The sequence below is a fragment of the Carassius gibelio genome, chromosome A17 (genome assembly GCF_023724105.1).
Source record: "Carassius gibelio isolate Cgi1373 ecotype wild population from Czech Republic chromosome A17, carGib1.2-hapl.c, whole genome shotgun sequence".
Taxonomy (NCBI): Eukaryota; Metazoa; Chordata; class Actinopteri; order Cypriniformes; family Cyprinidae; genus Carassius; species Carassius gibelio.
This window is the reverse complement of record NC_068387.1, coordinates 1,484,514-1,506,779: the sequence shown is the minus strand read 5'-3', so window position 1 is coordinate 1,506,779 and position 22,266 is coordinate 1,484,514. Positions and strand designations below refer to the sequence as shown.

General features: G+C 37.1%; 2 protein-coding genes across 2 annotated transcripts in view; one reads left to right on the top strand and one right to left on the bottom strand.

The window, feature by feature from the left end:
* LOC128031483 (serine/threonine-protein kinase D3) overlaps positions 1 to 2,558 on the bottom strand; it is a 116,884-nt gene extending 114,326 nt beyond the window's left edge. Inside the window, exons 1-2 of the mRNA XM_052619779.1 lie at positions 2,244 to 2,558; positions 1,188 to 1,844 (exon numbers count right to left, since the gene is read on the bottom strand). Coding sequence (XP_052475739.1) covers positions 1,188 to 1,472 — 285 coding nt within the window. The 5' untranslated portion in view covers positions 1,473 to 1,844; positions 2,244 to 2,558. The remainder of the gene's footprint in view (positions 1 to 1,187; positions 1,845 to 2,243) is intronic.
* Positions 2,559 to 13,335: 10,777 nt separating this feature from the next.
* On the top strand, positions 13,336 to 20,653 carry LOC128031487 (glutaminyl-peptide cyclotransferase-like). The gene is made up of 7 exons (XM_052619784.1): positions 13,336 to 13,479; positions 16,378 to 16,524; positions 16,602 to 16,883; positions 18,090 to 18,257; positions 19,053 to 19,152; positions 19,419 to 19,535; positions 19,617 to 20,653. Exons 1-7 carry the CDS (start codon positions 13,384 to 13,386, stop codon positions 19,790 to 19,792), a joined length of 1,086 nt encoding a protein of 361 aa, XP_052475744.1. The 5' UTR covers positions 13,336 to 13,383; the 3' UTR covers positions 19,793 to 20,653.
* Positions 20,654 to 22,266: the final 1,613 nt, after the last annotated feature.

Sequence of the window (22,266 nt, the reverse complement as noted above, 5' to 3'; positions counted from 1 at the left end):
CATGGACCACCCATCACAAAGACAACATGCGATCATGCTTGATAAAAATGCAAACTTCACAAGATCTCATAGCTGGATTTTACTAAGTTTGCAATGTTTGTGAAATTAAATGTTTATTAGCCATTCAAAAATTTGTTTAAATTATATAAATTCATATTTGCTTAATGCTGATGGCAAACAAGAAAGTATTATACTGTTTGCATTTCTAATAATATTACTAATAATATAAAATCAATCGTTACAATACTTTTTGTATACATTAATTCCTTTGGTTATCCGTTCTATTTGATTATTAAAAAGACTAATATCTGTATTAGACAGAACTGTTAACGATGACAGAGAAACAAGAGGGAGAATGCCATTGTCAGCGCCATCAAAATAAAAGTCCCGAAAATAAAAATGCCAAATATTTATAAAGTGAAAGTGACGTGACATTCAGCCAAGTATGGTGACCCATACTCAGAATCCATGCTCTGCATCCATCCAAAGTGAACACACACACACACCAAGAACACACACCTGGAGCAGTGGGCAGCCATTTACGCTGCGGCGCCCGGGGAGCAGTCGGGGGTTCGATGCCTTGCTCAAGGGCACCTTAGTCGTGGTACTGAAGGTGGAGAGAGAACTGTACATGCACTCCCACCACCTACAATTCCTGACAGCAGGAGACTCGAACTCACAACCCTTCAATTGGGAGTCTGACTCTCTAATCATTAGGCCACGACTTCCCCTATATACTGTAATACTGACTTATGACAGAGGTCTGAAATCCACAGCCATTGCCTTCACCGTGTGAACAGCAGAAATGTGCTGCTAGCAATCTGCATCCCACTGCATCTGCCGTGTTTGTAGAAATGCATGTGGATCAAAGCAGATTTAGATGAGATTGAATGAAAATGTGTTCTTTAATCAGTTACTAATGCTCCTCATGCTCATTCACCTAAATCAATTTCCTGAAGATTACAGGAGACAACTCGCATCAGTCAATTAGTCTTATCCTTTTAAAGAAATTACCAGAATTCAATTTCAAAAATTAAAATGGTCTAAAAACATATATACTCTTTGAAACAAAAATGTGTAGAGATTTGAAAGGTACACTTTCTAATGGTTTTACAGAGTGAGCAAGCTCCTAGATTCAGTAAGCAAGCAGATCATGCAAATAAGAAATATCCTTGAAAAGTTATTACCTTTTGATTGACTTTGGAGCAGACCAAATCCTTCACAGAACTGAGGGACAGATTGTGTGTCTCAAGGGTGACCATCTCCCTAGTAAGTCCGATCTGGAGGAGGAAGGACACTCCGTGGAGGGAGCTGGTGGGGCTCGGGACGCTGTGATTCCCATTGGAGAGCTGGACACAGAGTGGCACCGGAGGGCTTGGTGATGGAGAAGGGGTTGGGGGTGCAGTCTGATGCTGAGAGTGGACGAAGTGTTTAGGTAAAGTCAGAGGAGAGGTGCTACTACTGGCAGACATTAGTTTCCTCCACAGACGAAGTAAACCTTGTAAAACTGACAAGCTTGGAAACCATGGCTGATATCTAATTAGTGACCAGGTTGTGTTTATAATTAAATGCAATATTCTTCTTTCCTAAAGCAGGTGAGCAGAATCGGCAATCATGTGCAATCCGTGGCATACAAAGCAGCAAAATTAGACCCAAGAATAAGGTGCATATTTTTCGTGAAGTTTCCCTCTTAAAACATGCAATGCACATAGCATGCTTCATGGCTCCGTGTGTGATGTTGGACTGATAAGAGTGTCACTCCATGGCTGAGCAATCAGGATGCCTTCGTGATGCTTAACAAAGTGGCTCCCATTGTTATCCAGCTCCTCATTCATCTCTCATTCCTGTTTGAAACAAAATTGTGTCTTTATTCCACAGTTCCGTGAATGGGGGTACAGAGCTCACCAAGCCATTATCTATGTGCATAATAAGCTAAACTTCAAACTCATTGTATTGTGGAAGAGTTTTGCACATTTTTGTCTTTTGCCATAAAGACCTCCAGCTCACATCTGGAAACACATCTGGAGACCCTCCCACTCTAGATCACATAACTGGCACAAGATCCCAAATACCAGCAAAACAAGTAATATAAACGTCTTTGTTCAGGCTTTATCATAATGCACCATGAACAACTAAATCTCAAGACCAAATGCATTTAAAAGGATTCACTGAAGACAAGATGGAAAGAGAGGGAAAATACATTAAATGCTAGAAAATTGTTTCCCTGATGAAGAAAAACTTACTATCAATGGAAAACGAGGACTTAAACGCCTCCTGGTTTCTTTTTTGAAGCTTCTGGGGCTTAATTTAGGCGGAAAGCATCGCTCAGTCATAGAGCCCCTTACATGAGCTCGGTTTGAAAACTTTGTATCCTCTTTTCGTGATACATTCTGCTACTTCAAACGCGCCACAATATCTGCTCTCCATTTCAGCGGGCAAATAAGTAACGCAGACAGAGAAAGTAAAACCTAAAAGAAATGGCAGGTTTGTCGAGCTGAAGTTTAACTTCATAAGCGCAGAAATGCTTTTGTCTTTCTCTCGCTTTCTGAAGCGCATGTCTCTCACGCGCAGTTTCCGTTATGCGAGCGCGGATCGTGTGTTGACGCCCCCAACCGGCGTCATTCCACAGCCACTGTGACGCAATAACGCTTTGTAGCGTCCTGCAACGTTAGTTACATTCTAGCGATATCTTTCTTGCTGCGATTGTCCACAAAGTTCATATTGTTTGCTCATGATTTACAAATTGGTGGGATTATATATATGTGTGTGTGTGTGTGTGTGTGTGTGTGTGTGTGTGTGTGTGTGTGTGTATATATATATATATATATATATATATATATATATATATATATATATATATATATATATATATATATATATTACATTTCATTGCACTCCCCCTAAATAATTTATTTCACATAACTATTTACATACAGCCCACGAGAATACTACTACTACCACCACTACTACTACTACTACTAATAATAATAATAATAAAAATAATAGCTGAATTTACACAAATGACTCCATTCAAATACTTGTATCTGTATATTTATACATTTGACTCAATACTCCATCATTATCTGGATATGTTTTGTAATAGTAGCCTACCTGTGAGTAGTTATGTATTTTCTTTACAGCATCTTCTGCAAACCCTTTCCACAAGTAAGATTCTAAGGTCCTTTTTTAAAAAAGTTGACAGTTGAGGGACTCACACAACTATTACAAAAGTTCATCAATTCATCAATGCTCAAGGAGAAACAAGGACATATTTAAATATGGGAAGAACTTTTGTTTAATTTAAAAAGGTACGGACAATATTTACTCGTTCCAGAAGACAACATACAGTTTACACTGATTATACTATTCTCTTAATGCAGCTATTATATGCACACACACACACTCAAAAGTCAAAAGTATTTGAATAGTAAGATTTATTCCTGAACAGTAATTTATTTCAATTTATTTTAGATATATATTATTTTATATATAATTAATACTTACAGCAGTTACATTATTACTTTTTTCACGATTTGTTGATAAATAGAAAGGTCTGAAGAACAGCATTTATCTGAAATAAAAAGCTTTTGTAACATTACCATTCAAAATCTTGAATATATAGAAATTATTACTTTTATTTAGCAAGGATGCTTTAAATGAATCAAAAGTGATGATAAAAACAGTTATAATGGTACAAGAGAGTTCTATTTCAGATAAATGCTTTTCTTCTGAACTTTCTATTCATCAAATAAACCTACTCAGCTGTTTTCAACATAATGATAATGATAAATGTTTTTTGAGCATTATTTTAAATGCAGTCTGATTATATTACACATATTAAAATATACTTTAAAACAACAAAAAGGCAGGGAAGTGATTAAGTGTCATAATTCATACCACCAGTAATAGCATCAATTAAATTAATGTACATAGGCTGTGTAAAATCATTTCAACTTCATTAATTTCATTCATGTTATTAATACAGATGATTAATGACTGTCAATATTGAGGAAAAGTGGGATCTATCCTCTTAGCCCAGGCCATCAATCCTCCGTTGACATCACAGCGATCTGCTCGATGTCTTTTCCAGAAATTTTCTTCAGCAGCTGAATCGCCTTCTGGGAATCATTGCCAAGTTTGCAAACCACAAACACTACAGGTAAGCATACAGAAAAAGTGCGTTTACTCACTCCAGTCATGCGGCAATATAAACCTTTTTTTTTTTTTTTTTCACTATGGGCTCTATAATACACCCGGCGCAATGCAATGCAAGGCGCAGTGCAAGTGAGTTTACTAGTCTCAGTCCGGCGCCGTTCACATTTTCCCATCCAGCGCGATGTCCTTTAATTAGCAAATGCATTTGTGCTCATTTTTGCGCCCATGGGCCTGCTGGTCTAAAAAAAGAGGTGTGTTCAGGCGCATTGCTGGTAAATTGCTATTTTAAGGAGCTGAAAATAGACTGCACCACAGACCAACTCAAACCTGGTCTAAAGTCTAAATATAGGAAGGAAAGTTGGAGTTTTCCTCATCTTCAGACCTTATCTGTAGCAGCAGAGCCACAGAACTTATCATAGTCCTGGAGCTCATTTACCATGGGTGTCGCAGCCGTATTGAGCGGAAACACCCCTCCTGACCATCAAACATTAACAGCTGCTTCTCAAATGAGGCTGAACTTAAGGAGACATTTACTTATGTTATGCTTACCTTATTAAAGTAGGTGAGTATAAAAAAAGCCATAATTGTTTAAGTTTAGTGTGTCATAAGGATACATCTTTGACTGTAGGCAATTATCAGAACTTCTAATGCTTGAAGGCAATCCATTATTCCAGGCACTACACAATATCAAAACAAGTCACACTAAAGTCATACCCACAGGACCCTGAAAAATTAAGATATAATTGAAAATCACTGAATCATCAGAAATCAGAAATAACTCAATAAGTGTTATTCAGACATGTTTTGCCTTACTCATACGTGTTAGCATCGTACTAAATTTGTGTGGAATTAAATGCACTAAGACTAAGTGCCATTTATTACACAAAATTCATGGTGACATCATCAGTTTCCATTGTCTAGCACACATTTTAACAATGTAAGTCAAATTCAAACTTCATCAATTTTCTTAATTTAAACAATTTTAAAAACCAACAACAAATAGAATGCACAAAGTTTGAATAGAGTCTGGCTGAAATTTTGCAATAATTCTATCATTGTAATTATTTAATTATGCAACCAAATAATGCAATCACAATTAAGCAGTGAAGAATTTCTCAGGAGGAAGTGGCGTGGGGTACAAACACCTGTAACAAGGCCCTCCTCTATAGTTGTACACTGTAAGCAACATCCCCAGAGAGAGAGAGAGAGAGAGAGTTAAATAAGAAAGACATACTGACTTTCCAGAAAATTGTACTGTATATAGCTTGGGGTCTATTTAGCTTGTTCCTCCACATCAGAGGCAAAGCTATCTGCTAAGCACACATGGCAGAATATGGTCATAATTTTATATGAATTTTCAGTGCATAAAAATTACTGCATGAAATGCCAGTGATACCAATAATATCAGATTTGACCATCTTTTATACAGAAATCGTTTAAGATATGAAACATATTTTTGCCAGCATGGTCTGATGATGACCTGTGTGAAATTTGGTAAAGGTCGGACAAGTGGTAAAGAATGGGTTTCGAAAAAGTAATGCTGCCTGTCGAAAAACATAAACCACTGGATTCTTTAGGACACAATGAATAGAAAGAGGTTAGATTCACAGAAATAGGATTAAATTTACAAATACAATTTGTGTTTTTATTTTTTATTTCTTGTGACCACTAGGTGGCAGCAGCTAGCTTTATATGTTGCTTCAGAGCATGGTGCTGAAGACACAAATCAATTTGTAAAATCACTGTACATCAATTTTCAGAATGGTTGATGCCTAAAATACCTGGCATGGGAAACCTTGGTATCTAGATGTAGTATGTCATACTGAATATAACGAGACCAATGATTTTGGACCAAACTGTTCAAAAATCATAAGCAAGAATGTCAACTTTTGATATCATTTGCAAATTTTCAGAGTAAAATTAACTCTGTTTGGAGTTAAAAATTAACACTGCTCAACACTGAATAGTGTTGTTACAATTTAACACTAAAGTAAATTAACTCTGAATAGTGTTACCACAATTTAACACTAAGGGGAAATTAACACCAATTAGTGTTATTATTTCACTTTTGTAGAGTTAATTTACATTTTCTTAGTGAAAAACAAATCCCACTCAGTGAGTACACTTTTAAAACCCATTTGGTGTTGCAATATGTTAAATTGCTGATCAAATAACTCCAGAGAACAGAACAGAAAACAACTTCAACATACCATTTAAAATATTTATTAAAACACGGTCAGGCTTAAAATACATTCACAAAAAACATCACATCTGCATAAAATGTCAATAGGGCACTATATTCAGTGCAGAATCTGTTGTACCATACTTAATTTGAAGATCAAATGCTTTGAAATAACACAGCTCGTTAACATTCACTGACCTTAGAACTCGGTCTGGATGTAGTCTGACTGTAATGGTCATCAAAACAGAGTGTTTCCATCAATGTTCCACATAAAAGTACATTTTCATCTTTCACAGCAATAGTCTTGATCTTATGAAACACTGGCATCTGTGACGAGTGGGGCGGGGCCGAGAGCCGTGGGAACGGGGCGAGGCCGTTGGATTGATTGAGAAATGAGCGACACCTGCTCGACCCACCGGTCTCGAGTCCCTCGGAGGAGATGGAAGGATATGCGATGACAGTGAAGGACGAGAGAGGACCAGGCCTGGATTTTAGTTTTGTTTGTGCTGTTTTGTGTTTTTTTCTATTAAAGCTTTAATTTGATTGTGCGCCGGTTCTCGCCTCATTATTCCCAATAATTATGAAATTTTAATCTGTTATAGCATCTCACATGCTACTTCAGTACAGATAATAAAGTCAGGGCGATACTCTGTGCCATGATGTTTGATCCACTTTACAGAATAGACATGTTCTGATATTTCCACTCCTAGTTTGGAACCCATCTCCATGCCACCTTTAAGTTCACAGAGTTCCACCATCCCTGGACCAAGAGTCAATCTGTACTGGCTAAAAGACTCCCAGTGCATTGCCATACATCTCTGGTGCTTGTTGGCCAATGTTTTGGTGATGTTTTTGAAGCTTTTTAATTAAGTTTTAAAAAAAAGGTGTTTAGCTTCATAATTCATACACCACATTTAAAAAATTGGTCCAATTTTTCTTATACACTGTGGGTAATGTATCATTATGTGATGCTTAGGACTGGTGAGAATACGATGTTAACAATCTGCAGAAGTAAGAGCAAAAGATACCAGTGTTTATCATCTCTCTGCACAAAATCATCAAATAACAGAGGCATGTTGCGCAACAAGCACCAAGATTGTATGGCATTTAAACCCAAATCGTTGCTTCCACCAAACAATTTGACTGACGGAGGACGGTTCTTCTGCTGATTGTAACCATAATCAAAAGCATGTATTCTACCAGCAAGATCATCAGCACTCAGAATATTATGCTGAATGTACAGCAAAAAAAGTTTTACCTCTAGCTGAGCGATGTATTCTTATTATGCAAAGCTGATTTAATATCATCATTACTCCAGTCTTGAGTGTCCCATAATCCTTCAGAAATCAGTCTAATATGCTGATTCATTATCAATTTTGTAAACAGTTGTGCTGCTTAATTTGTTTTATTTATTTGTTTTTGTAAACTGATTATTATTATCAATTTAACACGTCCTTGCTGAATAAAAGCATTTGTTTATAAATAAATAAATAAATAAAAATAATAATAATAATATATACAAGTCTTGGTTTTATTTGGAAAATTTTTAACAAAACAAAAAACAAAACAAAACAAAACAAAAAAGACAGCTTCCAAACACATGATTAATTCACATTTGCATTTTGGGCCCTTTATCAATAACCACTAAAGACAGGCACACAAACACAAAAAAAACCATTACAGTAAAATAAAATTATCTCTCGTCCTTGAAGACGGAGGCGGGAACCGGCGCACAATCAAATAACACTTTAATATTCAAAATAAACACCAAAACAGCGCATCAGCCCCTCGCGGACGACAGGTGCGCGCAAATAAAAACCAAAACATAAAATATGTCCCAGGCCTGGTCCTCTCTCAACCTTCACTATAGTCGCTCCAGTTTTATATCCTTCCATCTCCTACGTGGGACTCGATACCGGCGGTGGGGCGCAGGTGCAGCTCATCTCCAATCACTACACCTGGCCTCACTCCTCGTTCCCACGCCTCTCGGCCCTGCCCCACTCGCCACAGTGTGCATCAGAAATACATTTCTGAATCTTGTCCTGTGCATTTGTGAATCTTGAGTACATTTGTAAATGTTGTTTGCATTTCTGAATTGTGTGTTTTTCTGAATTTTGTGTGCATTTGTAAATTTTGTGCGCATTTGTGTATCCTGTGTGTGTATTTATGAATCATGTGTGTGCATGTTTGAATCCTGTGTGTGCATTTATATTTATTGAGACTCTTTTGGCTCCATAGAATATCAATTTATTTCTTATAATATTCAATCGGGAAGCCACCCAAACCTGGCGACTTCCCATTTTTCATTGATGAAATAGCAACTCTGACCTCTTATTCCATTATAGGTGCATCCAGCCTTGTTTTCTGTTCAGTAGAAAGAGTTGGTAATTGTAGACCTGAGAAAAATGTCTCCAAGCTCAAATGCTTTATCCAGAATCTTCATCAAATATTGATCCACTTTTCCAGGTTCCTCTACACCTTCTTTAATCTGATAATCCGTACATTATTTCTCCTACTCCTCGCATTTGTCCACTTTTGCCTCAGTAAGCGCACTAGCATCTTCAATGTCTGATATATGCTGTTCCTCCTCTCCCATCCTCACTTTTATATCTTCCACTGAGTCTTTTAGTTTAGTTGTGTCCTTAATAAAAGTGACATCTTTTGCCACCGCCTGCAGAGTAGCATTCAGTTTCTTTATTTCTTCTAAAATGTCTTTTTTGCTGTCACTCCCCGTGCTCTCCTCCGTTGCCACTGAAAGGGCGTCATCAGTCACAGGTGTGCTTTCAAGCAGCTCTACCTCCGGGGTCTGGGCGCTTACGCTAGCTTGCTTCTTCCTCGTGGTAGCTCCCTTGAAAAGTTTGCTTTATTATTACTTGCCATTTTTCAGACAGCTTCAGTCCTTAAGAAACCTCAAAGTCGACAAAGGGTGTCAAAATTATGACAACTATTGAAGTGTATGTCTCCAAATTCAGAACATTAATCAACGGGCTTTAGGAGCTCCTCTAGTGTGTGGCCATCTTTCTTGGTGGTCCCACGTGACTCCCTCTGGAACAGTATTAATTAAAATAAAAAGTGATCTAACAAAAATAAATGCATACAACAATAGGACCATGTGATAAAAAGATACAATATTAAACAATGGCATAGCAGCTGAGGTCTGGGTTGTGGAGACCCTGTGTACAAGTAGTGCAGGAAATGTAAACAAGTAGTGCAACAGTGTAGCTGAAATGTAAACAAGTAGTGCAATAGTGCAGCTGAAATGTAAAAAAAAACACAGTAGCGCAGAGGTACAGTTGAAATGTAAACCAATTAGGAACTGCTGAAAATACTATTTGCATCTATGTAATGTTCAGTGGTATTGTGGTCAAGAAAGGCTGAGAGTCTGTAGATTGTTTGGCAGTATTCAGTTCGCAAATGGCTCTAGGGTAGAAGCTGTTTTTGAATCTGTTTATCCGTGATGTGAAATGTCTACAGAGGGCAGCCGGTTAAGCAGCTGATGTCCAGGGTGGGATAAGACTTTAAGTATGTTGGTTGCTCTACTGAGGCAGTGGGAGCCCACGGACTATTGGCTAAACGTCTGATGCATATGGGACTCAAAAGTGGAAACACTTCAGGAATGTCGAAGTAGTTATCGGATTAGTTGAATTCTACAGGATTTCTGTGAGACGTGTGTGTCACTTTTATTTAACGTTCCGCCTGGAAACAAAGATACCGTTGCACCAAACACCTCACAAAAGAAGAAAGCCATTATGTTTACAACTGTGACGAAGAGCGCTTATCAGAATCAACTAAATGCTGGATTTTCAAAAGCATTGCAAATATTTAAAGTTCACGGCATAGAAGCTTTAAAATACATCCGAAAGTTTTACACACCGGTTAAACCTGTTATTGTGGGGACATTTCCACCCCTCGAAACATGGTGATGAACGAAATGAACTGTGATTGGTTGTTGAACATGTCAGTCAAATGGCCTCATGGGCGGGTCTTGGCCAAAGAAAGCTGCCATGAAAGGTCTGAAGGTCTGGCTACGCGAGACTAGTAGTCCTTGAGAGATCTGAAGAGATGTGTGGCTTTGGTAGGACCAGCCTCTCAGAGCACTTAGTGATGACCGGAGTGAGTGAGACTGGACGGTAGTTGTTGGCAGTTTATGACAGTCTTTTTTAGTAGTGGGATATTGTGGGAGACTTCAGGCAGGATGAGCCGATGGATTTGGACAGTGTTTCTTTGTAAACACCCCATTGAAAGTCATTTGGTTGCTGGGTTTGTAACTGGTGATTTGCTGGATGCCCTGAAACACCAGCCGTGAGTTGTTGTTATTGAAGTGGTTTAAATTCTCCTTCTGTAGCCAGCTTCAGCCTCTCAGATTCCTCTCTTCAGGTTGGCTCTGGCAGTGCTGTGTAGGGCTCTATCACCAGACCTGAAGGCTGTGCTGCAAACTGCAAAAGAGAGTTTTGACCTCCATCGTCATCCAGGGCTTCTGGTTGGTGTACACACTGATGTTTTTGTTAACTGTGACATTGTCAACACCGTGCTGAATGTAAAGTACAGTTGAAGTGTACTCCTCCAACTCCTGAGCCTCAAAAATGTCCAAATTTGTCCTTTCAAAGCATTCCTGCAGCTGCAAGGAGGCTTTTTCAGGCCATGTTTTAACAGTCTTTACAGTAGGTTGAGTTTTTCTCCTGAGAGGGTATATACTGGAATTGGAAGTATGGATAAGTGGTCTGACTGGCCTAAATGTGGTAGAAGTGTCGATCTAAGATCATTCTTGATGTTTGAATAAGCGTTCTCTAGTGTCCTTGTTCCCCTGGTAGCTTGTTCCCAAATTTTGGAAGAATGGAAGCTATGATATGAGCTGCATCAGGGTAGGTGCTCTGATGTGCATTTATAGCAATGTGCAGGTAGCCTAAGGCTATGCTATCGTAAACATCTGGTGGAATGTAAACAGCATTATGATAATGGTAAATTCGCATGGAAGTTAGTTCGGTCTGCATTTAATTGTCAGATACTCCAAATCTGGAGAGCAGTGACTGCCTATGATTTCTGTATTTGTGCACCAATTGTTATGCACGTAAATCCACAATCCTCCTCATTTGCTCTTACCGTACTCTTTGTTTCTATCCCAATGGAATCATGTGCAGCCCACTAGCTCAATAGCTACATCTGGGATGTGTGGGTGAAGCCATGTTTCCATTATAATCAGAATGCAACAGTCCTGAAAGAGTTTGTTCGTAGAGATAATGAACAGAAGAGACTTCTTCAAAAAAACATTACAAATCTTACTGATCCCGAACTTTTAGTACGTAATTTCATGACACAGACACCTTTCTATTTTGAATATATATATATATATATATATATATATATATATATATATATATATATATATATATATGTAAGTACGCATGCATGCATGTGTGTGTGTGTGTATATATATATATATATATATATATATATATATATATATATATATATATATGCTGTCAGACAAATCATTTTAGCTGTTCTATTAATTAATTTATTTATTTTTAATATACAGTATGCTCCAATATATGGTATGAATCCAGAATGGTAACTGTAACAGGGCTTGAGTTTGACATCACTAGCCCTATGCTTAAGGTCAAGAAACTGTTGTGTACAGTGTAGGATTTATTTCAGATAAATAACAAGTTTGACATTTAAAAAAACGTCCCCTTAGAATTTAAATATATATATACTAATCAGGCTAAACCTAAAAAGAGTTAGAATAAAGACAATCACTAGCATTCATTCATTCTTTGTTTTCAAACTAGAAATGCATTTGCTAAATAATGAGAAGTTGGAAACTCATGGTTTCAATAGATTGATGTGTGCTTGTACACAGTTTTCACTCAATAAAATAACACATAATAAATGTGAGCATCAAATAACATTACCTTGTTAAAAATCTTTAAATACCATAATACTAAAGAAACAACAGCAAGAACAAAAAACTACACAATTGTACACAGATGACCCACAACATGTGTAAAGAATTAATAGAATAATGATTGCAGACCTTTTCCGACTGATCAAGTTTTTTCTTCAAAGCTGCAATCTCTCTCTCTCTCTTTTTCCAAGAGCTGTGATTTAAAACTTAAAATTGTATCATCCATCACGATAAATCGCCTCGATATCAAATTATTATTAACCATTAACCTATTATTGTGACTAGCAATTGTGAATTTTTTTTTCTAAAATAATACAACAAACAGAACTAGAAATCTCGCTGCAGTAGATTTCCGGGTTTACTGCGCTGTACTGTACAGTAGGCCTACTACAGTTCATAATTACAACAGATCACTTATTTAAAAAAAATCCGCTGAATATTAAAAGGACGCACATTCTGAAATATAAAGTATCTCGATTTGCGACACGAGGGTTGCAGTTAGATTTACTGATATAACAGTTGGGCAACCATGAAAAACATGAAAATGGGCAACCAAGTAACATTCTTAAAAAAATAATAATAATGAAAAGAATGCAGTTTGGGAGAAAAAATAAATTAATTGTAACAATATTTATGGAACGTTTATTGAAATAAACAACAAGAACGAATTAAAATTTGTGCTTTCATATCTAGAAATCTATCTTCTCTTTATATATGTATTTTATATTTTTATTTATTAAGAATATGAATGGTAACCATTAGTACATTGAAAGCAACTCGGTATTGTATAAATTCTTTATTTATTTAAGGACAGGAAAGTTAGGAGAAAAAAACTCAGCAGGATAACAGCTCTTTGTGCCGAATCGAAGTGGATAATCGTGAATATTAATAAAGTCTCACTGGCGTACGTTGCATAGTAACATTCCTTGAGCGCCATGCAATCATCTTATGTAGTTAATATTCATGATACTTGTTCAACTTAGCAATGTCTGTCGTTCAGCAAATCAGTTTGCCGAGCGTCACGGAATGTTCTTAATATTCAAGAGTTATTCCGTCGCCATAGTAGGATTTGTAAATTGTTTTCTCACATGATCCGAGTTGTCTAGAATCGGGAGACCGTCGTGCGGACAAAACGGAGGAGATGGTCGAACGACGCTGGACCACGAGTCTGCTGGCTTTGATTGGCATCCTCGCGACACTGACGAGCTGCGACACTGTCCCGTGGCAGGAGGAAAAGGTATCAGCCTTTGCACAGCAATTTGCATCATTTTAATCCGTTCCCTTTTAAAAGAAGTGGCACGGAGTTTCAGCTGTGGTTTCAGAATGTCTTTTTTTTTCTCCGTGAATTCAACATATTTTACTATGAATCTCAGTAAAGGAGAGTGTTTTTGCCTTTAAATGTCTTTAAGAATTTAATAGGCAATATTTGTCTATTTTTAATGCATGACATAATACAAATATATGATTTGAAATTTTTATTTATGCATTATTTCATTTATTCGATATATGTCCTCGTTTTTATTTCAAATTTCAAAGTGTTGCGTGAAAGTCACTTAAACTGACTGAGGACAGTAAGGTTAATTTGCTTCATGTCTTTACTAGTATGATCTGGTCACTTAAATCTTTAGATCCATTCATGTTGCTCAGAATGTCTCCCATTGTTGCTATAGGGACAGGATCCACATCACTGATCCACCAGTAGGAGATCTTAATATTTATAGATTTTCTCTCTTTAGAATGAATTCCCTTTGTTTTGTTATGAAAATCTGCATTTGGGGGAAATGTCTTGTCTGTGTTTGTATGACGCTACTGTTTTTTTTTAGCAATTTATCAGAAAACTGAAAAGGACAAGTTACAATGTGGATTCTTTTTTAACAGTTTTTAGATTATTAAATGTATACAGTAAATGTATAAGTCACATTGTGGAATAGCATCTTTAGCATTTTATTATTCACCGCTATGTTTGCTTTGGAGTGTTGTCTTTACCTTGACACATATTTTAAACAACAAAAACTTTTCTTTTTTTTTCTGTTCCAAGTTACTATAGCTAATGTATAAAATGATGATGTAATCTTATCTGCCAGATGGCTTCTCTTCAGTGTTGTTGATATCAAGTTCAGAATCAATAATCATATCTGCCACCCCAGTTGTGTATGGTAGAGCAATGTTATAAGAGTGTTGACTTTCCACTATGTATATCCCTTTCGTCTGTAATTAGTAGCAGTTGGGATTTTTTAGCCATTAGGTGTTGGGAACTGAATATGTGAATGAGTCATTGAATGATACACTCGGGCTCACCGGCAGCGAGTGGCTTTAGTTAAAATGTGAACAGTAAGAAATATGCATTTAAAGTCATAAATATAAGTGGAATATATCAAAGTATATTCCATATATGTGCCAATCTTCCTGTTGCCAGCAGGTGGCACTATCATTATAATGGAATATGGGCATGTCAATCTGTTCATGGCGAATCATCGAAATTTGCCAGGCAGCCACGAAAACGTTCTTCAACGAAAACTCAAGATCTTCACAATTTAACATTGCAAAGGCCTTTAGATTAGGCAAACCAAATTTGGTGTTGATCTGAATAAATCTCTAGGAAGAGTTCGTTAAAATACAATGCATGGAAATGACAAAAATTACACAAAATTTGCTCATTATATTAAAGATAACCGCTCCAAGGCTGTTTTTGTAGGTATTGGTGTGTTACATGTGTGTGCCAATTTTCGTGCATGTACGTGAAACATAGCTGGAAGGCTGTTGATTTTCTTAGTAACAAGTAGTCGAGCCATTTTGCCACACCCTCTTCTGAATACTATATCAGACTAAAATTTTCACCAGGTTTGACGTGTGTGCAAAGTTTCATGACTTTTTGAGCATGTTTAAGCCATCAAAAATGCGAGAGAAGAAGAAGAAGAAACGGAGCCATCGGTGCTCGGGCCCTGATTACCTACAGACAAATCAGAGCTGTCTGAAAATTTGGAACAGTAGTAGATGAGTTAACAGGCACAAATTTTTGTCAATACGGACAAATGCAATCCAATTTCAGATTTAGAAATGTATATTTACATGAACCCTAAATTTAAAAGGAAAAAACATGCGTAACGCCCCAGTCACTGCGTTCAGAACCAGTAAAAACTACCGCGATAATTGTAGTTTAAAAATCCAGTAAATATTCAGTCTCATCTGTTGACAAGTTTGTAAGGCATAAATAAACCAATGCATTTTCATAAGATATAATTAAAAGGCTTTGGAAAACAAGCATCAAGGCATTGTGCATGTGGGCAATGTCTTTTTAAATATAGCTGAGAAGTGAGAAACGTTTACCTACTACTGGTACGTTTACATAAGAACAATGTACTAAGAACAGATTTTTTTTTATTTTTGAAAAGTTTGAGTTTTCAGGCCCCCAAAATGCTGTTGTCTTAAAAATGAACAGTCAAAAAGCATAACAAGTTTTCAGTTTTTAGTTGTTTTTAATAAACAGTGTTGTGTTACTTAGTTTATTTTCTATAGGATTATTGGTAGCACTTTGTTTTACATTCCTGTTCCTCATGTACATACTATGTACTTATTATAGTAATTACAATAACTATGTAATAACTAGGTACTAACCCTAAACCTACCCCTAAACCTAACCCTACCCCATGTAGTTACCTTGTGTTAACAGAACTTTCTTAGATAAATAGACTGTAAGCACACTATAACTACATGTTAGTACACGTACTGTAAAATAAAGTGCAACCGGATTATTTCTACACCACTCCTTCCAATTTGAACAGAATTTTATTTAGATCAAGCTCAGTTTGATTGAGGTGTTTACATTAAGGCTTTTCAATCCGATTACTAACAGCAATCAAAAAGACTTACAATTAATTAGTGGTAAAAGAGAGGAATGGTTATAGAATACAGTAAATGCACAAAATCATACTGTATTCAAAGGCAGTGTTGTAGTTGAGACCAGCTCAGTTGAAGGTTGATTCCTAGTAAAGACAAGAACAGGACTATGAAAATGTGGAACATATTCTTGGACATGGACATGATCTTGGTCATGGCCCCAGGGGCATGTTTACTCGTGACACAGATTTATAAGTACCCCACTGTGGAATTAATAATTAATATTTTTTCTCTTCAGCTGAAACATGAAGCAACCACACTAAGCTCCAGTGAGCTAAGTAGTGTGGTATCTCGTACCGATCTAGACCGGATGTGGCAGAAGGACCTGAAGCCCATGCTTGTTGTGCGCTATCCTGGTTCAAGTGGAAGCCAACACGTTCAGCAGGTCAGTGTGTGTTTGTGTATTAAAGCTAACTTTTAAATGTCACAGTCTGTTCAGTGTCTGAATTTCTTTTTCTTTAGCATATTAAATCAACCCTCAACTCAATGATCGCGGGTTGGCAAGTGACAGAGGATGCCTTCTATGCTCATACGCCTTATGGCCAGTTTCCTTTTACCAACATAATTGCAACTCTCAACCCTGCGGCCAAACGTCAGTTGGTTGTGGCCTGCCACTTTGACTCCAAATACTACCCTCCACAGTGGGACGGCCGTGAGTTTCTTGGAGCAACGGATTCTGCTGTTCCCTGCTCTATGATTCTGGAGCTGGCAAGAGCCCAAGATGATGAACTAAAGACCTTGAAGGTTTGGCAGTGTACACATTATATATATATATATATATATATATATATATATATATATATATATATATATATATATATATATATATATATATATATATATATATATATATATACACATTTTATTTTGTAATACTTTTAACAAATGTGCTTTGCTTTAGCTGTATGACTGTTTCCACAGTATTTTTTGGGGGAAAGGTCTTAATTCATTCCCCTTTAAAGCACCGCCACTACAAAAATAACCATCAGCATTATGTTTTGATAGAGTAAATTAAGGATAATTAGGCTCATTGGAAAAAAACATGCCTCTACCCACAGGTTTGAAAACTCCAATAATACACCTATATATTATCCCTATACTTTATAATGCATTGCAGTTTCCAGCTGAAATGAACACTTGTAGCAGTAAAACGGCAACAACCTTTATTAATTTTCACATAAATTATGATTAGAGGGGGGGATTATTAATTAATAAAGACTTATTGTAATGCATCATTTGCAAATTAATACATTTTGACATATGCATTACATAACCAACTCCATATATATGGCTTTACCGACATAGTAAACTTGCTCTGTAGCTCACCTGGTATAGCGATGGGGAGCACTTCATGTGAGTCACGGTAAAAGACCTCAAAACAAGCTAACATGGCATAGTTGCAGCAAATGCTTTTGATAACACTATCATGTTTAGGTTTAGAGTAAATAAATGAATACATTTATGCATTTAGCAGACGCTTTTATCCAAAGGGACTTACAGAGCATTCAGGCTAACATTTATTATCTATTAGGTGGTGCATTTTTTTTTTTATTTTTTTTTTTTGCAATAGGGCTTTTAATTCAAGAGTACAAATCTCTTCTGTCATGTTCTGTGTTCATGTAAAGTGGTCAGTTTTCTAAACTGTTCTTCCTAAAAGAGAATTTGCAAATAAATCAGCTTTGGTATAATCAGACGAGCTACTTTTATCAAAGATGATGATCAGTGAAGGGAGAAAACAACTGAAAGAAAACTATCCAGGAAGCTTTACTGAACTGAATTGTTGTTTATTATTGTTATACATTTACCACTCTCTCTTTTTAAGTTGGTTTCTGAACTTTATTTTGTGCCAATCTTGGGATTAATTTGATGTATTAAGTGATATTATTTGTGCTGTATTCTGTAGTGTCACAGGTAGATGGCAGCATGTGTGTGTTATGCTGTTTTTTACAGGACTCTGGGTCAGATCTGTCTCTGCAGCTCTTTTTCTTTGATGGAGAGGAGGCTCTTTACCAGTGGACCTCTGAAGACTCTCTGTACGGCTCCCGTCATTTAGCGCACAAAATGGCGACAACAGCACATCCACCGGAAGCCTTCAACACAAGCCAGCTTGACGGAATTGTACAGTTCTCTCACAAAAATGAATACATTGACATACAGCCAGACTAAAATAACTTACTGCATCATACTTATTGTTTAAAAAAATCTATTGTTATTCATGTAGTCTATTCTTATTAATTTACTCATTAAGTTTTATCCAAATCTGTATACTTACTTTCTTACTTGAAAAACAAAATGAGATATTTTGATATACACCCTGTCCCAGGTACTGTTAAAGTGGCCCATATGACTTATGTGCTGTGTTAAAAGATTTCTGGAACTTTGTGCAAGGAGCACATTAATATTTAATTTGACATTCACTGATAGGCTTTCCTTCTGCTATATTTCTCAGATTACATTTGTACTTCCTCGTGAGATTTTTCAGTGAAGAAAGATTTTTTTTTTTTCTCCTACACAGCTATCTTCATGAGATATACAGTATTTGGGATATATTTTAGATTCAAATGCACCCTGACTATAGAATTTGAATATAGAACATAGAGTCTTGGATTATATTGTGTATGCAAATAGACAATCACATACACTCAAAAAGGTACAAAAGCTGTCAATGGGGTGGTACCTTTTCAAATGGTACACTTTTGTACCTTGTTTACCTTAAGGTACATACTAGTACCTGAAATGTATATATTAGTACTAAAAGCTACCTATTAGTACCTTTTGTAAGGGTACTGCCGCATTGACAGCTTTTGTACTTTTTTACTATGAGTGCATTGCGAATGTAAGGTTAAAGAGCAAGCAAACATTGACAAACTACAAAACTGGTTAAAGTATTTCATTCATTCAATTTCTCACCAGGATTTGTTTGTTTTACTGGACTTGATTGGCGGTCCAAATCCTCGATTCGGTAATCAGTTCTCCAGTACGACCCGATGGCTTTCCAGACTACAAAATATTGGTTTGTATTTTTATGTTCCGTTTCTTTGTGTCATGTTTTTTCCCTTCTGGGTAGTTGGATTTTGTTTATGGATGACAAAACACTACAGGTCAAATTTGTGTAAACTTAGATACTCTACCATTCAAACATTTGGAGAATCAGTACAAGTTCAAGACAGCTGCCATATTGACCAGTACAACCTACATACACTACTGGATGCAAAATAATTAATGAAATAGTCTAAATACATTGACATTAAAAGTAAATCTCTCTTTACTCTTATCTAGAGCGCCGGCTGCATGCGCTCGGTCACCTAGAGAATCACCCTAATGAGGTTCAATACTTCTGGCCTGGCCTGCATGTGGGTCTAATTCAGGATGATCACATACCTTTCCTCAACCAAGGTAAAAGACCATATCTGAGATTTATGAATGTTCATATAAAAAGTATTTAAGACTTACAAATGTATTTCTCTGCATTACTAGGGGTCCGGATTCTCCATCTCATTTCGACTCCTTTTCCTGCGGTGTGGCACACCTTTGACGACAACGAGGAGAACCTGGATCGAATCCCCATTAACAATCTCAACAAGATCCTGCAGGTCTTTGTTCTTGAATACCTCAACAAGAAAAGTCTGAACGCTATGGCTGAAGGCTCTTAATGTTCCCAAAATTTACAATCATTCATCTATCCCATTTCTCATACTGACATGTGCAGGAGATTATGGTTCTTTTGACATACCTGTTTAGCCAGTTTAATTTTTGATTTACAATTTTTATTACACAATGTTTCTGACAACTGGAGCTGCATACTGTATGTCTGTGGACTGTGGACCAGGATCAGACTCTGTATACAGGGTTTACTGTGTGTTAGCAACAGTGTTTTCTTTATGTCCTCTGGCTAAACTAAATACTTACAAAAATGAATGTTGGTACTCAATATATAATTTTCTTGTTTCTATTCTTTTATTTTATTTTATTGTTTTTTTTTCCTTGTTATCTGAATAATAGAATTTATAGTAGCCTTATACTTTGTAGCCTTTTTGACTTTAAATGTAATCTCTGTTAAGAATCAACAAACATATTTGTGAAGAATCATACTGTTTCATGATGCCTGTGTGATTCTGCAAGCTGCTTCTATTGTCATGTGTTCCTCACTTACCAGTGGGATCGGAAAGCACTCTTAGTTTCTGAGTGTTCATTTGGTTACATAAAACTTTTCCCAATATATGAATTGTTTACTAAAGTAGATTTATGTTAATTTGCATTTTTGATCTATGATGTAGGTTCTCCATCTGAAAACCGAGACAGGAATGTCTATGTTTGTCTGTGTCTTAGACTGCTTGCATCCCCACTGGATCCATTCCCAGACACAAGAAGTACACACCACATAATTATGATACTGCCATGAATTCCAGTGTCATAGTCCCCAGATTTATTGCAAACTCGCATAGTAATATGGGTTTTCCATGCACTGGATGTAGTTATGGTATTGATTTTGAAAATAAAGTAATTGAAGTGTCGTTCAGTTATCTGTTTACATTACTGACAATGTTTAGTCCAAAGTTATTTTAGAATTATTCATAGAGTATTTGTTAATTATTTTAATTAGCAGTAAGTTTTATGTTTTATACTTTCAGGTTTAGTACATTTTGATGTGCTTGTGTGTGTGTGTGTGTGTGTGTGTGTGTGTGTTTAGTTTCAGTTTCAGTAGTTCTGGTAGTTTTAGTAGTTCTTATTTCAGTTTGTCGCCAAGGCAACATTGCAAGTTTTTTAAGCCTAATTTTTTCTTTTCATTTCATATATTTTATTTCAGCTTTATTTTAATTAACATAATTTTTTTTTAGTTAACAATAACAACAGTAGTTTGGTCATACATCATAAAAACTAGAATCTCCACTTTTCATAAGGGAATCAAAAAGTAGCTCTATTCAACAGTTTGTCAGTGAGTAGTGCAAAGGCTTTGAACACGCCACACTTAAATATAATTAAATTAAATTAAATTACATTTATGCACTTAGCAGATGCTTTTATCCAAACCAACTTACAGTACATAATTTTTTTTATGCATGTTTAACAATGCTTATGCATTTTTCAAAATGCTAAAAAAAATTACCTTACACTTAAAATATATTAATTTCTTTGGATTGAATACCAACGTATAAAAATGTCATCTTAAAACTGGTACTGATACTTGTCGGTGCGTACCAACACATGGTGACCTCTTAGGTCTGGGAGAAAATAAAGAAGTGCACGAAGCGCGGCCAGCATCTCCAGGCAGTTGCGCATGATGTCGACCACTCCACAGACCACGGGCAGGGTGGCCACTTATGACCGCACCCCAGCCGGTGAGGGACGCATCCGTCGCTAGCATCACGAGGTGACAAGGAGCTCCCAGCACTGGGCCCTGAGACAAAAAAACAATGCTTCCTCCACATATCCAAGGCACGTAGGCAGCGTCATGTGACTTTTAGCATGCGAAGTGGGTTTCCCTTCAGGGAGAACCCCTTGGTCTTGAGCCACCACTGTAGGGGTCTCATGTACACCAGGCCACTAGTATTCACGTTGGACGCAGCTGCCATCAGACCCAGAAATCTCTGTGACTGCTTGACAGTGAGTGACAGTGACAGTGACGTGACATTCAGCCATACTCAGAATTTGTGCTCTGCATTTAACCCATCCGAAGTGCATACACACAGAGCAGTGAACACACACACACACTAACACACACCCGGAGCAGTGGGCAGCCATTTATGCTGCGGCGCCCGGGGAGCAGTTGGGGGTTCGATGCCTTGCTCAAGGGCACCTAAGTTGTGGTATTGAAGGTGGAGAGAGAACTGTACATGCACTCCCCCCACCCACAATTCCTGCCGGCCCGGGACTCGAGCTCACAACCTTTCGATTGGGAGTCTGACTCTCTAACCATTAGGCCACAACTTCCCACCCGGCCTTCTCTCACTCTCGCGACTGCAGTGAAGATCGACTCGATCCGAGCAGGTGACATACGTGCCTGCATCGTGGTCGAATCCCACACCATGCCCAGATAAGTGGTTCTCTGTACTGGAGAAAGCACACTTTTCTTGGTGTTAAGTTTTAACCCCAGCTCTTTCATGTGAGCGAGAACGACACCTTGGTG

Bases quoted from the DNA above. Each gene is read 5' to 3' on its own strand.
- LOC128031487 (XM_052619784.1), top strand. From the start codon at position 13,384: ATGGTCGAACGACGCTGGACCACGAGTCTGCTGGCTTTGATTGGCATC. The intron at 16,884-18,089 runs GTTTGGCAGTGT...TGTTTTTTACAG, and splicing joins ATGAACTAAAGACCTTGAAG to GACTCTGGGTCAGATCTGTC. The intron at 19,536-19,616 runs GTAAAAGACCAT...CTGCATTACTAG, and splicing joins CATACCTTTCCTCAACCAAG to GGGTCCGGATTCTCCATCTC.